Raw genomic sequence first — 15,653 nt, forward strand, 5'->3', positions numbered from 1 at the left:
CAGTTTCTATTCGATTAATGTGTTTTTGAGTAGCATACATCAGTAAATTTGCGCTTGTGCTCTAATCCGTTCATTATTGTGGATTCTGGATTAGTTTGGAGGGTAACTCAGCATACTGAGTTACAGCATTGGGCCTCTTGTGCATCCTCTCAGCCAGATATCAGCTCTCCTGGGCCATCAGCCAACCTACCAAGGACAAAAAGATGATGACGTTATTCAGGGGGAGCTCTCTGATGAAGGCCACCATTCTCCTAACACGGATTCTCTTGTTGACGAGACATCAGTGCACTCATAGAGCACATGGAAACCCACCACTTCGCCACCTCTTTTTTTTCGGAAGTAGCCGTCATATTGGAAAAATGGCGCTCCAAAACAGTTTTTCGACGATATTTCCTTTCCGACTCACTTTACGGTGAAAATAGTTATATAATAAATTGAACTATAGATCGAGTGTGGTGATAGGAATTAGCCCATTCTTGCTTCTTTTTCCATCCCCACCGCTCTGCATTTTTTCTAACTCCATGCCACTGCTGAACCTGGTGATAGGTTGTTGTGCTGCTGCTTCTGTCGGTGGCAGCGATGCAATATTAAATTTATTTAAATAATTTATGAAAGAATTACCGAGATTTAAACGAGCTTCGGGTATTTAAAAACCCAAATGCTGACCCGGAAAGCATTGCTGAAGCTGGAGAACGCTTCCTCTTTGCGTTGTACGGTTACAGTGTCGTAAAAAGTATGTTGTTAAACACCTACAAATACACATGCTTCACGAAGTCAGCATTTAAAAATAAATTTAATATTGCATCGCTGCCACCGACAAAAGCAGCAGCACGACAACATTCGTTCCTATCACCAGGTTCAGCAGTGATATGGAGTGATAACCAATTAATTGTATTCGTATTTTTGGATAATAAATTTATTTTTATTGTTGTGTTATTTTGCGTATTCTGGGTTGTTTGAATTGCTTCACTCTTAATTGCAGCAACTGCTCGTATTTTTAACCTGTTTGCATTTCCTCATCGTGGACTGTCCTTGAGTTTACCGTTGATTGATTTTATTTAATTGGAGTTTTTTATGGCGTCCATGAAATGTTCTGTTTATATATTCGATTAAAAAATTCGGTTCGGGTTACTTCCGAGGCATAGGAGCACGAATTGTGCGTTTTTTTAGTTGTGTGGCTAGCATTTATTTACATTTGCAGAGTTGGTGCAGCAGTGGTATGTGCGGTCCATCGACGAACGGAACGGAAATACGCCAGCAGGCCGCTGTTGCACACATTTGGAACACTCATAGTCCCGTCGAGAGGTGCACACGCATACACTACTATATGGTTAGTTTGCAAGCGTCTGCCGGCTCAGTGACCACGTGGTTTTTCGAGCTTTGCGCTGTCACGTCTCGTCGCCCTACTATTGTAGTGTCTCGTGAGTGGAGAATGCCGGATTTCTGATGTCGCGCTCGCGTACCGATTGATTGGTGTTATTGGTAAGTTTGTGTGGTTTATTTTTAGACGACGGCGGTGGATGCGGTGCGTGGTTGAATGGGTGTAGCGTACGCCGCCGTGCGTACGATTAGTTCGCGTGTGGCGATTTTTTTTTTGGGAAGGAGCCGCGATGGGCGCTATGCGTCCAGTGGCGGCGCCGGGGGTGGGCAGGAGCACAACAAAAATTCCACTCCCTCGACCAATCGTCCAACATTTTTAAAAGAAGTAAAAAAATGTTTGATTTTCATATTTTCAACGTTCAGGACCAACCTAAATGTTTAATACAATTATACAAGGTATCCCAATAACATAACATTGCATTTATTGCACCTGTGTAATATCTGCCAATTTAAATTCTTCTTATGCTTTGAAACCAGTTCTAGACCTTTGCTGTAACAGAAATAGATTCTTCTTTCTACATCTTCTTATAGGAATAAAAATATATCTCTCTTCCTTTAACCTGCTCCTGACAGTAACAGTACGCGTTATATCTCGAATAGCAGTAAATTCCAGTTACCACAAAAATGTTTATCCAAAGCCTACTACGCATCTGCTGATTATTGACGTATCGCATTGTAAACAATCGATTGTTTGCCACCTACCGTCTCGCAAGCTGTCATGTGTCACCTGACGTACAAAGCCCTTGCGATTTCAGTCATAAATTAACTTATAAGTAATTTGATGTGATGAGAATCATCCTTGAAAATTGGCTGATAATTTTATCATGAAATGATTACGCGCCATAAGTAATGTAGGATATTAAAAGTACCAAAATGTAAACAGTTTGGGAGGCACTGTTATACCTTTGTTAAATTGCATTTTACTGAATATTTTCTATCACTCGTCTTGGGTAAACCATCTCGATCATATGTTAAAAAAAATAAACTGTACAAGTTCTCGGCAATTTCATTTCTCAAAGTTTATGTTACCGAGCGGTTAGGGTTTTGATTTATCGATAAATCTATTACAATCGAAATAATCGAAATGATAAATTTATGTAATACAGGAGTTGTTTATAAAAAATGTTATAGCTTTACTTGTTACAAAAACATTTCAGCCAGAGATTCTTTTTAACAGAAAAAACAAACTTGACTATCTCATACATTTTTTCCCGCTATTACTGTTTGAAAATAGACCGAAGCAATAATTATTTTCCCTCAGTTTATTGACATTTGCTGAAAGTTTAACCTTTTATTACACGGCACATCAAAACTGTGAGAGATACGTTACAGTGCTACAGAGAAAAATTTCAGAACGCAGCACCGCAGGCAATATATGGGGAGCTCGGTAGAAATGCCTGTTCTCCCCATACTGGATGGTGATAGACGGCTTGGCGCCCAACGTGGGGCTCGAAAGTCCGACACGTCAAGGGAAAATGACAAAAAGATGACATTGTACTATGAGATGTAATAATGTGTCCGTGACGTCAGTTACTGTATCGTAACAATATAATTTTCTTAGACTTTTCAGCTTCGAAATAAGGGATGTGTTCTCTCATAACTGTTTGCACAATAGGCGTGTAATGAATTTATAATGCAGTCGAGTTAAGTAAAATCGGCGATTTATATTCATATTTCGTGAACAAATCCGTGGAGCGTGTTCTAGGCAGGATTTGCGAAACTAGTTTTCATAGATTTAGACAACATAAAACTGTCAGCGAAAGCTAATAGTTTAATGCAAAATTATTTGTTTACGAAAAGTGACATGTTTGGAGTAATCACGTAACCCGCGAAAATATAAATTCAAACACCGTCTATAATTTAAATATAATCGAACCTGCTTATCTGCTGATTCATCTATTCTAGCAACGTATCTAAACCAATGCTGATTAATTATACAGGGTGTCCTATTAATGAACGGTCAAGGTTTTACCCGAGGTCAAATGGAAACGTCTAGACTAGACTGCAAGGTGTTCTAAGAAAAAAAATGTTTTTGTCGGACTTGAGAGAGTTGTATTTGATACTAAAAAGTAACCGATATTGCTCTTTTAAAAAGTACCTAGTAACTAATGCAACTTCCAATAGTTTTATTAATAATATTCGGTCGATAAAACGCTGTTATATGTTGCAAAAATATCGAAGCACTTTTAATAATGCCTGACCGCTATTTGCAGCAATTTTTTTGTAAGGTAGGTCGTCCTTGAAATATATGACACCGTTTCAGAGGAGCAACTGGTTCAGCAGCAGACGACAGAAATAGAATTTTGCCCGCGGGTTATATAAGTCAGTGACGGTCAGCTGGCACAAATCCAGAGGCCCTTACCACATGGAATTCTATATGTCGCTATTTCTGCGACATCAGAGATAAGCCTCTCAACATCCTGAAACTGATAGATTTGTCCGAAATTTTGTTTCTGCCGCTCCCGATTTGAGAAAAGACAAACCGTTCTGGTAAAGTTACAGCAGTCACTATCGATAAATAAAGCCAATTACATTAGTGCAAGTTAATAAAGAAAGATCTAAAATTAAATGTCCCACCTATTGTAATCATCCAAAGGTGGGGTTATTGAATTAGTTATGTGGTGGTTGTACGGTGATAAATATTTAATGAACCAGTCCAAGGCAAGAATTAACTTCAAGAAAGGTAAATACACGTTCTGACATTAAAAAAAGCACTTCATCATATTTGTTCCAGACGTCAGCGCAACAGCGGTAGCAACAATAATAGTTTAAGTATAGTTCTAGTGTTGTGACTTAAATTTTACAGTCTTCAACGGGTATGTGTGATGCTGTTCAGGTATTAAAATTTATTCGTTATTTTTCCTTCTATTCATATCCCATGTATTAATTGCTATACCTAACGTTGTTGTAATTATGTTATATTACGGCTTATGTCCCAGTTTTTTATGACTGACTTTAAATTAAACTAAATTTATGTTTATTACATATAATATACAGAGTGTCTTGGAGAAAATGGACCATAACTTCGGGGGTAGTTTGCATGAGCGGAAATAAATCGATTTATCAGTTACCCAGGTAGTACTGGTTTCCTTAAAAATATGCAAGTCTTAGAATTCACTCATTCTATAAAGTCTGTGACTTTTAAAGATAACCATAAGCTCTTGGCATAGCTAAAGATGAACTAAGGTTAAATTTTTTACCTAAAAGTTAGAGGTCAGTTTTGAAAAAATAGTTACATTTTTTTACTGTAAATAATATATTTCATATAAAAATAAATTTGATGTTTTTAATGAAATAAAAATAAAAACATTTTCAGGATTTTGTTATTTCCTATAAAGAAGTTTAAGGTCTGTGATGATTTTACCATTTGGTCATAAAAGAATGACTTTCCTGTTTGTTCTCGTTACACAAGATCAACGATACTTCATAATTATTAATTTAATGTTGGACTTTTTGCTCTTGTTTGTTCAAGTTCCAAGATTTCTCCAACAAATAAAATTACCGTTCCCTACTTAAAAACAAATGAGCATAAATTTGTTTTATTTCTCTTGAGCCAAGCAAATAAAATTTTTACACGAAAAAATTTCTATCCGCGAGATTATTGTAAAATTGTCTAAAGGAACATAATACAAGACATCTCTCATCTCGTGAATCTTATTGTTAAAATTTTTTAAAACCTGTGACAAGTTGAGGGTTTTGTCATACTTTAAAAGTGTGCTAAAGTGGGCGCTGTGGGTGCAATAGTTTTCGCACAATTCAATTTGTTTATAACGGGGGCTCCAAAAGTTATGAACTTTAAGCCTCTGTACAGGCGTTAATTATCAACCTAACATGATTCTGAAAGCGTCATTGTAATCTTAAAGACGCAATTAAGCGACCTATTAAAAAATATCACCGTTTTTTTGACATTAACATTCTCAAATTGTGCATTAAAAAACCGTGCGTTTTTCGCTTATAAACAATTTGAATGAAATTGTTGCTATTTGTGCTACCTCACCGAAAATAGATGCAATGGATAGCTGGCAAAAAAATACAAATTAAAAAAAAAACACCCTCTACGATCAACAGGAGCCAAGATAAGACAAGTTCAAATTGATGCGCGCTGTAAAATTTTGCAATATCTCGGCTTCTATTCATCGTAGAAATAGCCCTGAACCCCAGAAAAAATGCATCTAATTTACAAAAATGCCACAAAAATTATTGTTAAACGAGATATTAATTAAAATTTCAATTTCGGAATTATTTTACTATTATTAAATAAATAAATGAAGCTATCGTTCATATAAATTCATTTTGATTGAATTCGAGTTAGTATGTAAAGATTGTATTTCTGCGAATTATGTTTTGTTTTTTCTTTTTGTAAATCCGCCAAAAATGTCACCGAAAATATCCCTTTAGTTGCGAAACAACGGCGGTCGCGAGGATGTTGACTTTACCTGCCAGGTGCATATACCCTGCGCGCACATTCTAGTTTTCGCAACAGCAAATTGTCTTTAATTAATATTAACACGTCGTTTGCATATTCGAGTTTATGTTCGTTAACAAGTAGACGTTTGAATGTTATGCTCTGTTAAACAGTCGGTGTTGATGTGTAACGAGACACGTCTGATTTGTTTGAATTAAATTTGCACATCACATTCGCTCAATGCCAAATAACTGATGTTTGTGTGGTCAAGGATCCGAATCTAGGATAGGTTAGATCTGGGTGACAATGATTCAGAAAGAGGACGTTTGTGAATTTTTCATTTTTTTTTTCAAAAGGTTTACAATTGTCACACAATTTATACAAAAAAAAAATATAAACGTGATGTATAATGGACCCCAGTAAATACCACGGTTTATTTGCATGCCACTGAGATTTGGTTCGTACTTGTTCTGACTTGTTTCACCGTCGGTGTACCTTTTTTTTAGGCGGCTGTCAAGTTCATTGTCTGGCCACAATATTAATGGCCCTTGATAGGATTAATCACTTTCACTCTCGCCGCTGGGCTGAGACCGGTTGCACGTTCAAGAAATACGAAACCAGAAGCGAAATAAGCAACGCGAAAGCGACGTATTGCTCCGAGAACGAATTTCTATTCTGCTTTTATCTATGTTAAAAGTTTATTGAGTTGGTATACAGATTTTATGTACAGCAACATGAAGGTCGTACGAATTTAATCCCACTTCTGATTTTAATATTTATTTCAGCTGTAATCGTTTCAAAGTATGTGATATTGTCGTGTACTATGATTGGTTGGTTATCTCCTGGCATGTAAAGGTGGACTTGCACCTCAACAGATGCTTGGGTTGACACTCTTCTTCCATTTCCGGAAATTTTGGAAACATGAAAAATTTGGGGGGTCTACTTGTGCTTGTCCCCACAGAATATGTTTAAACAATTACGCAGTCAAAGCTTGTTCGACAATGCAATTCGTTTTGCATAAAAGGTTTTTATAACCTATAATTCAAATTTTATTAGTCATATGCTGTTAACTGTTGAAGGTAAACATATAATTTTATATCGTCGTGCTTTGTACACATATCAAGAAAGAAAACGCGTTTTACAGTTTCATCCGAGATATTGGCAGGTGTAGGGAAATAGCCGTAACTAGTATTGATTGGAAAGTACCATTACAAATAGGCGTATTGATTTTATGGAAACATAATTGGACCAAATTGGTTTTTATGTTTGTGCTTTATAACATTCCAATATTGCACGCGTTCTCCATTTTTTATTGATTATTTGATTACCCTATTCAACAGTTTCAGTAATGGGTAATGTTCGTGCAATAATCGACAAATCGGCTATAAATTTTGCATTACAATAAACGGGGTACCACAAAAGCTGGATGGTTATTTTTATGGAAATTTGTAGATTTTCTCAACAATATTCTATGAAAGTTTGATACAATTCGTGGCTGTCACGATTTTAGCAACAATTTAGAGAATTTTATGACGACACTGTTTTCTATGGAAGACTCAAGAAATTTGCTTTATAATATTTCCGAATATATTGTAAACCTGTTTACTTAATGTATTTAATTTTTAAGATAAAGTCAATTAAACTGTGAATTTTTTGTTAACTCCTGCCTTATTTTATAGAAAATTAAGCATGAAATTGATTTTGTTTCTTTTTCTACTCAGAAAATTAAACATCGTAGGAATAAGATTTTTCATTAAAATATTATGTTCGTAGAAGGAAAGTATTATGCAAAGAGGAAACATTCAACTAGAATTGACACTTATTATTACCTTTGTTGTAATTATAAAATCGTTTCGGTTTTTATTAAAACTGCATTTCAGCGTAAATTGCCGCCCATTAACTTTTATTACACTATTCCATTTGTACTACCTGTTCCTGCTAAGATGACGAAAATGTTCATACTTTTTTCCTACTAATGAAATGTATGAAAAATGTATGTAGTCGCCTCAATCTACCCCCTTTATGATACATCTGATTTATAGAAAATATGATTTATTATTTTATAATGATTTTCAGTAGGACTGTATTTAAAAATCAGTCCACGTGGCTTAGTTGACGCCCAAAGCTTCTTATCACTGTTATCTATTTTACCAAAATACCAGAAAATGCCAAATGCGTACGACTTTTGTAGGATGGATGTGTTTTAATACCAAGCTGCACTGGCATCAATCAATTGCTGCTTCTCAAGTTTTAGAAAATTACTTTCTGGTCTAGTGCTAAATTAAAAGTCGAAGATTTATTTTAATTTGTTAGTTAAGATTTCTCTGTCGTTATATCTTCAACTGAACTATTAAAACGTCAAGCAGACAGTTTGTTTTATTACATTTGCCCAGATTAGTGGATGTTATACGACGTGGATTATAAGGGAGCAGCTTAATTTTCTGCAATCAATCGATATATTTTTTTAAGAATTCGACCTTGACTGGATGTCCTTATCAATTATGGAGTGATAAGCGAGTATGATCAACGCTGTACAGATAAAGCTATTTAAATTTAAAGGGTTTAGGAATTGTAACCGTACCTAAATACATAGGATTTATGTGTTCTAAGTGATATTAGAGCTGGGTTTGAGTTTATAAAATAGTGAGTTAGTTTTAGTAGGGTGTCCGCCTTCGAAAGAAGAAGAAGCGATATTTTTTGGGATTAGTCCCGTTTTTCTTTTATCAGTTTTTAAGTGTTTTGTGGTACCAGCGGACAAGTAAGTCTGTGCTTGCTACTTGTTTACTGTTTATAAAATGTCATTGTGGTTTTTTTGAGTTGAAAATTTTGATTTATTTTTAAATGTATCTGTTAAACATGACCATTATATAAATTTTTATAGATTCGCCGAAAGATCTTGCCAATGTTTTAATTTATAGTTAACCTGGAAATGCAGGTTATTAAATCCTTATGTTTACGTTAATCAAAACATATTAGTAAGAATTTTAGTTTTAATTGTACATCTTTGTCAGGAAATGTAACGGGAAAACCACTCGGAAAATCCTGTTTAATGGCGCCTATAAAAGATATTTATAAACGAACTCCATATTTTTAGATTAAGATAAAGTTTATCGATTCTCTAACAAAGGATAGTAGAATATTTCTACTTTGTTGTGCCATTTTAAATAATAATGTCAAGGAAAAAGTTATATGTGTCTTATAAGGATGTTCACTTGGTTTTTCAACTTTTAAATACCGATAAATGAAATCAAGACAATAGATTTTTGTCAGAAATTGATATACCTTGTCGTGTGTCGTACATAGAAACTCCTTCAAAGAAAACTTATTTACAGACTAAAAAAACACGCATGTAAAAACTACACGTAAAAACTGTGAGCGTAAAATTCTGTTCCAACGAGCACCGTATATTTCTACAATTCTACGTTTAAGATTCTGTTCATAATTTGACACACCTCTTTGCTCCTGTTTTCGTATCTGCGGTGTCACATTTACGTTATCAATTCAACCGGATACAAAGTTTAAAATTACAACGAGTCGCCAGACACAAGCGTGTTTTAACGAGACTTTATAATTAGTACAGCTTGGTAGATCCCTCCGTTTAATATTCGTGACATCATAACAATTATTATTCCGGTAATAGCTTTTTTTGTAACATTTACGCAAGCCCCATTCGACGAACGTTCGTGACATAAAATCCACAATTATTGTAGTGCTATAAAAAACTCAAATATTAAGCTTTTATGTATTTAGTTTCACCAGAGGAATAGTTGTTTAAAAATTAGTGATAAAATAAATAGTTACCTTAATTTGACTCACGACTTCTCGAGAAGTGTTAAATTTAGCATTGTTTATGCGGTATTTACCCGAAATAAAGTGAAATGGGACTTTCCATCTGTAGATATTAACCGCAGTAATCAATAAGGTCAGAGAAAACAAAAGTTACCCATTTTTTATTGTTCTACGACATCTCTTTCCCAAGGGACACCCTGTATTAAAAAATTTTATTAAAGTATTTTTTTTTTAGTTTTTTTTCTAGAGCAAAGCTAAAAAGAGTGTTTCCAGTTTTTTCCGAATTATTAAATCGCGAGACACTGAGACTTTGGGGATATCCTGATTAAATAATAAACCCGTATTCTTCAACATCCGCACCTCGATCCGTTGGTATTGCACATATTGCAGCAGCGCCTGGCGTTATTGACCCAAATGATATTTGCCAACAAGCAATTCTTCTACAATCTACGACACGTCTAAATATCGTACCTGCCGATAACTTGTTTTGTTATTAGATCGAATCGGTGTTCTTTCGGGGAACATTAACAAATAGAGCCATAAAAATAATCACGCAATGTAAACATGTGGAAATAACTTGATTGCTTAGCAAAACATTCCCCCGATTTAACATTGTTACCTGTGACTAATATTGTATTAATATTTTAATGACAAAACACGCGCTGCCTACAAATATTCCATACACTGAGAGAACAGAGAACTGCTGTTGTGTGTCAATTTAAACGCTGTTATCGTGAAGGATATTCAATTAAAAGTCTACGTACTTAAGTATTAGTATTTCGTTTTTATTATCAAGCAAATCAAGCTGCAGATGGTTAATAAAATACATAATTATTCACGTGAAAGCTATTAGAAATACAAACAAAAATAAATAACTGAAGTTTTAGACATTTCTCTAAATATATTGCTTCGATTTATTAAGTCAAAATGTGAAACAGGTTAAGACTGGTTCTAGTTTAAACACTGACTGCGAGCCCTTCCTATAGACATTTTTTTTATGTACCCACCTACTTATATTGGAACGTTGTTTACTCATACGAACGTGAGTAAAACATAAAAATTAATTATAACTTTACTGTTTGTTTGGAGAGCGTGTATAGCCGTTGAATCATGAAAATACATAAATGATACTTGTTTCTTTTATTTATGTTTCTTTTCCATGAACGAATTCCAAGTGACGACTGAGCGAACTACCCGGTATCTAAGCTGTCGCGATCGACATCCTTAACAGATGGTCGTCAATTATGAGTACATAGCATTACGAGCCATTCATTATTGGAAATCTCATGTTGACGGCAACGGCGCGGTCTGCGTTACAGGCCGGAGTGTAATCCGTGGAAAAGGTGTGGGGGGGGGGATGCTAGAAAATGCTTTTACGTTGTTGTTTTTAATGAAATACTACTTTTGAATGTTTTAAGCATTTCTTTTAAACAATACTAATTATTCTAAAAAGAAAAAATAAAGAAGAGGGGGGAATATACCACATTTATATAAACAGTAAATGATACGTTGTCTTTTATATGGAGGTTTTGTAATGTCTAAAATAATAGAAGCAATTTCAGAGAAAAACTAATCATTTTTTGAGATAAATAAAGCAAACAAGTGTTCTAAATGTTCATTAGATAAACTTGGATGTTAATCACTAGAACTCCGTTTATACGAAGAATGTATATTTCACTTAATTGTTTTTTGTGCTGGGTATTTCTACATTCCACAACACTGTTACTGATAAAACATTTATTGCTTTCACCATCGCAGGTGAAGACAGACGAGGCAAAGATATTAGAAGTAAACGTCTCTTTCATGTATTTAGAAATAAATGGCGCCATTATTTCTCTATTGACTCATATACAGAAATTTTCTCGAATATATTTCGTTGTATTTTAAACTGTATTTTAGTAAAAAAATGTTTTTGTGGAACGAGTTATTTTCGATTTACTTACACGTGTTGTGGTAGCTCACTTTAATTTTAAATTAAAATCAGAACCTTCAAACGGCTTCATTTACAAGCAACATGTAAGAAATATTCCAATACCTCGAATACGAAACTTTTTGCTTAAAATAATTTGATCCTACACCTGGTGAGGTTTCGCTCTTGAAACCTGAAGCACCCTGTATATTTTAAATGAAAAAAAATTGTATGTTGAACATTGCTGCTCTCCGGCCTGGAACGCAGGCCGCCAGATTCATCCCCGCGGTCATAAAACAAATTTAAATCGATCGCGAACAATACACGCTCTTCCTCAACTCCTAGCCATTAAATGACGCCGTACATTTCTTTTTCCAGATCTCTTCTTCGTCGATTAACTCCGCAAGACGGGTTCATCCGTGCCCTCCCGCTTTCTCTCCAGGAGGGCCCTCGAGAGGGTCGACACGTCGGACTTGGGGTACCCCATGTTCTTTCAGGTGCTCTTCGCCATCACCCGTCTAGGAAGATCGCCTAGGAAAAAATCTGACGGCTTCCCGTCGCCGTAGTTTTGCCGGGCGCCAGCGCGTACTGTGACAATCTCGTTGTTTTAAGTACTTGTTGTTTTTTTGATACTTTTTTTTGAGTTTGTACTGAGTGTCTTTGAACTCGGCGTCCAAGATGAGCGACTCCGTCAAGAAGACCAACCTGAGGAAGCTGTCCTTCCTGGGGTTCCAGGACCGAAAGGCCAAGGTAAGATTTTTTCAATGTATCGAATAAATTGATCGATGCGAAGCTTCAAATCAGAGGCAGACTAATCTAACATTTCCGATCTCTATTAATAATAATTGCAACAAAAGTATTACTTCTTTGTATCCTTGCCTACTCTGTATGTGTTGCAATTTTGTGTTAAAAAAAGCAAACAAAAAACTTTTTAATTCATGCAACTATTTAATAATTAGAATTACAAAATGGAACAATGTCCAAATAAATTAGGTGCTATTTTTCGCCGAGATAATGAAAAACCTACAATACATATCAATTAAATAGTCTGTATATTACTCAAGGAAGCAAGGGGATTCTGATGACTCATGCATGACTGCTGACCTCCATATCCATTGTCTCTCTTTTTTCGCCCCATTCAACGCAGTCATGTGCTTACACGTCATCATCGAAACACATGGTGGGCCAAATTCAGTGAGATTAGAGTGATCACTCTGAGAGTGATTGGAATTGGGAGACCTAATCAGTTTTTTTCGGTGTCCCACAGTTTTCAACATAACCCCACTGAATTTTGTCCACCCTGTACCATTTAAATTAACGAAAAGTTAACTGTTCACTTTACACAGATATATCTCAATGGAACACATTCAATTATAGTGTTATTGAAATCAATCCATTTGGACTAATTTTTTAGATCTTTGCTTTGATTGAACTGTTTGTATTAAGAATAAGAACAATGGGACGTTTCGGACAACGCTGTTCTGAAGCTTGTCGTTTATTTATTAGCAAACAATGGTGTCGATAATGCGCATATGTTTATAAATAAATCTATTGATTTTAAATCTGTACGACTTAAATAATCATTGATTTAGCTTGATTGTTTAAAAATAATAGAGCTTGAACTCAAGTGACTTCCATTGCATTAAGATCCTTATGTTTGTTTTGTTATATTTTTAATATTTTATCACGAGGGGTGATTATATAGCTTTAAAATGGGTTTTTTTTAGAGGCTTTATAGTGTAAGCGAATGAGTAATTGTTTTCGTAAAATATCATCCAGATGAAAACAGTAGATAGGCTATTAACATTTTCATTTGATTATAAAAATTACCTTTATTTAAAATATTTAAATCTTTATGTGCAGAATTAATTAATAATTAATTTCGATTATGTTGGTATACCTCGAATTTACTGGGTTTCGATTAAAATATATTTGGTAATTCTGCGGCTAAATTTAGATGTTAATTAGAGTAAAAAATAAATTGGTTCCGAATGCTACCAAGTGTAATACTTTATCAACATTAGCAAAAAACTTACAATAATAGATAATAAGTTGCGAATGTTACAGCGATTGTTATTTTAGCAATTTTCAGAAAGAAATAATTTAGGACTTAATTTCCGAATAATAAATACACAATATTCAATAACAAAATTGGATTAGATTACATAAGTAATCTATCATAAAACTATATAGTTTTATTACAAATTATTTCTAGTGACTACTGTTCTATAATATACTTCTCTGTGAATATTGAAACTGTTGCCTAAAAATGTCGACCTCTTTATAATTTTTTAAACAGCATACTTATATTGTTTCTAGATTTAAACTTGCTTCATCTATGTATGTTATCGTATTACAGCTATTAGAACAAATATGTGGAAATTAATTTATACGTCATTTTTTATTTGCAAACAATGGACATCGATAAAGCGATTATTATTTCAAAAAAAAATGTTCCAAATAGATAGTGCTAGGTTAAATAAAAACTGACAATGAGAGTTAAATATTTCAGTCTAGTAGTTATTTTGTGATGGGGATTTATGCATTTATTTCCTTTCGGACACTAACATCAAGAATACCAGCAGTAACCTAGAGGACTTAAGTCGGGTGATCCAGGGGGCAACGATTGTTTGGGTTGAACTATGCCTCTACCTATCTACAAATTTTAATACACTTCGTATATTCTCGAGTTACTAAACTAAAATGAAGTGCTCCGTCATGCATAAATAATAAACGTTATCGCAGATTAAGTGGTACAACATCAAGAGAAACCGGCAATTGATTTTCAATAATATTGGAGTATATTGCCATCTAATCTTAATGGTTTCATGAGAGCTGATATTGATAATTAACTTCTCTTGTTGCGTCCATTGATGGTTGTTGTGAAAATTTTGTACGGAGTTAGATGAGAAATTTGCTGCAAAAAAAAAATTATTGCTGTATATGTACAGTTGGTTTGTCCGTAGATTTTCCTTTGCAGACGCAGTGTTTGGTTTCAAATCGTTTGACAGTGGCACATTTCCGGTTTAAGAAAGTGTCATAATCATAAAAAATGTTCAGTATGTCGTGAAAAAGCTGTTATTAAATTACCTGAACTTGCATTTTTATTTCATACATCGAAGTAATTGTTTCAATTACCGTCAAATTTTTGTCGTTTTCCTGAGAGTTTTTGATTTTCTACATACAGTTTAAAAATAACTAAATATTTTTGTTTATCGTCAACTTTTTCTCTTAGCGGTGGTAGAATAGTAAATTTTGAAAATCTACTCCGATTTAACAGGGAGATTAAGAGCGTCTGCTTAAAACCTTCTGAGCTCACCAAATTGATAGGTCGACTTAATTGAGACCAGATTGAATACCTCTGGTGGCTCATCGGAATCGCATTATGGAAAACAGGTATTAAATTCGGCTATGGGCGTAGAGGAAAAAAAATAAGCGCACTTACACACGTAACATATTAAATATATTACCGTATTATCGAAGGATTAAGTGGATATATGAGCTCAGTATTTAATAATTTCAAATGACATTTTAATTGGCCTCAGATATTACTACCAATTTATGATAATCGGTGATAAGGTGCTCCTAGGATCCGATGGGACGTCTTAATGACTTATTATTAGTACCAAATTAGTGTTACAACTATCTGGCCTAATTTTTTTTCTTCGGATTCGGTAATCTCGGTTAGATGAACATTTTGGAGTGATATATGTGTCTTGTATTGGATTTGAGTTTCAGTGAAACAGGATGACTACGCCCAAAGATAAAGTTACCGAATCTACCGGATTGCTGGTAAAAGACTTTCACTTTTTTTTCAAATTTCTCACCTAGATTTTATCAATTTTTACAGTATTTACCTGAAATATGATCAAATCATAGTAAATGATTGAACTGGGAAATTGATTTTTCTATATTCAGATCGTAAGTGAATATTTTCCAAAAACTTCAACATTTAATCTATCACCAGTACATTATTTACATATCTTTAATTGTAGTTAAAATAAAATATCAATTTTTTTATAAAGAAAAGTAAGTACTGGAAAAATTCTGCCTATGCCAGATTTATTAGCCCGTATTTTGTTCTTCGTTGAGTCGAAATTGATACAGACATTAATATTTTGCGTACACATAATTTATTGTTCTGAGAAACTATTTTTGATAATATTTTGT

General features: G+C 34.3%; 1 protein-coding gene across 6 annotated transcripts in view; it reads left to right on the forward strand.

Moving 5' to 3' along the window:
* LOC108906529 (band 3 anion transport protein) overlaps window positions 1–15,653 on the forward strand; it is a 90,117-nt gene that overhangs the window by 5,830 nt on the left and 68,634 nt on the right. For 2 of the 6 annotated variants that reach the window (XM_018709810.1, XM_023457454.1), the window contains exons 1-2: window positions 1,340–1,482; window positions 11,862–12,233. In XM_018709810.1, the coding sequence (XP_018565326.1) occupies window positions 12,162–12,233 (72 nt within the window). In that variant the 5' untranslated portion in view covers window positions 1,340–1,482; window positions 11,862–12,161. Of the gene's footprint in view, window positions 1–1,339; window positions 1,483–8,432; window positions 8,544–11,861; window positions 12,234–15,111; window positions 15,276–15,653 lie in introns of those variants that run through there. The other 4 variants (XM_018709812.1, XM_018709815.2, XM_018709811.2 and 1 more) reach the window with 3 other exon arrangements.

This window comes from Anoplophora glabripennis, unplaced genomic scaffold (assembly GCF_000390285.2).
Source record: "Anoplophora glabripennis isolate ALB-LARVAE unplaced genomic scaffold, Agla_2.0 scaffold116, whole genome shotgun sequence".
Taxonomy (NCBI): domain Eukaryota; kingdom Metazoa; phylum Arthropoda; class Insecta; order Coleoptera; family Cerambycidae; genus Anoplophora; species Anoplophora glabripennis.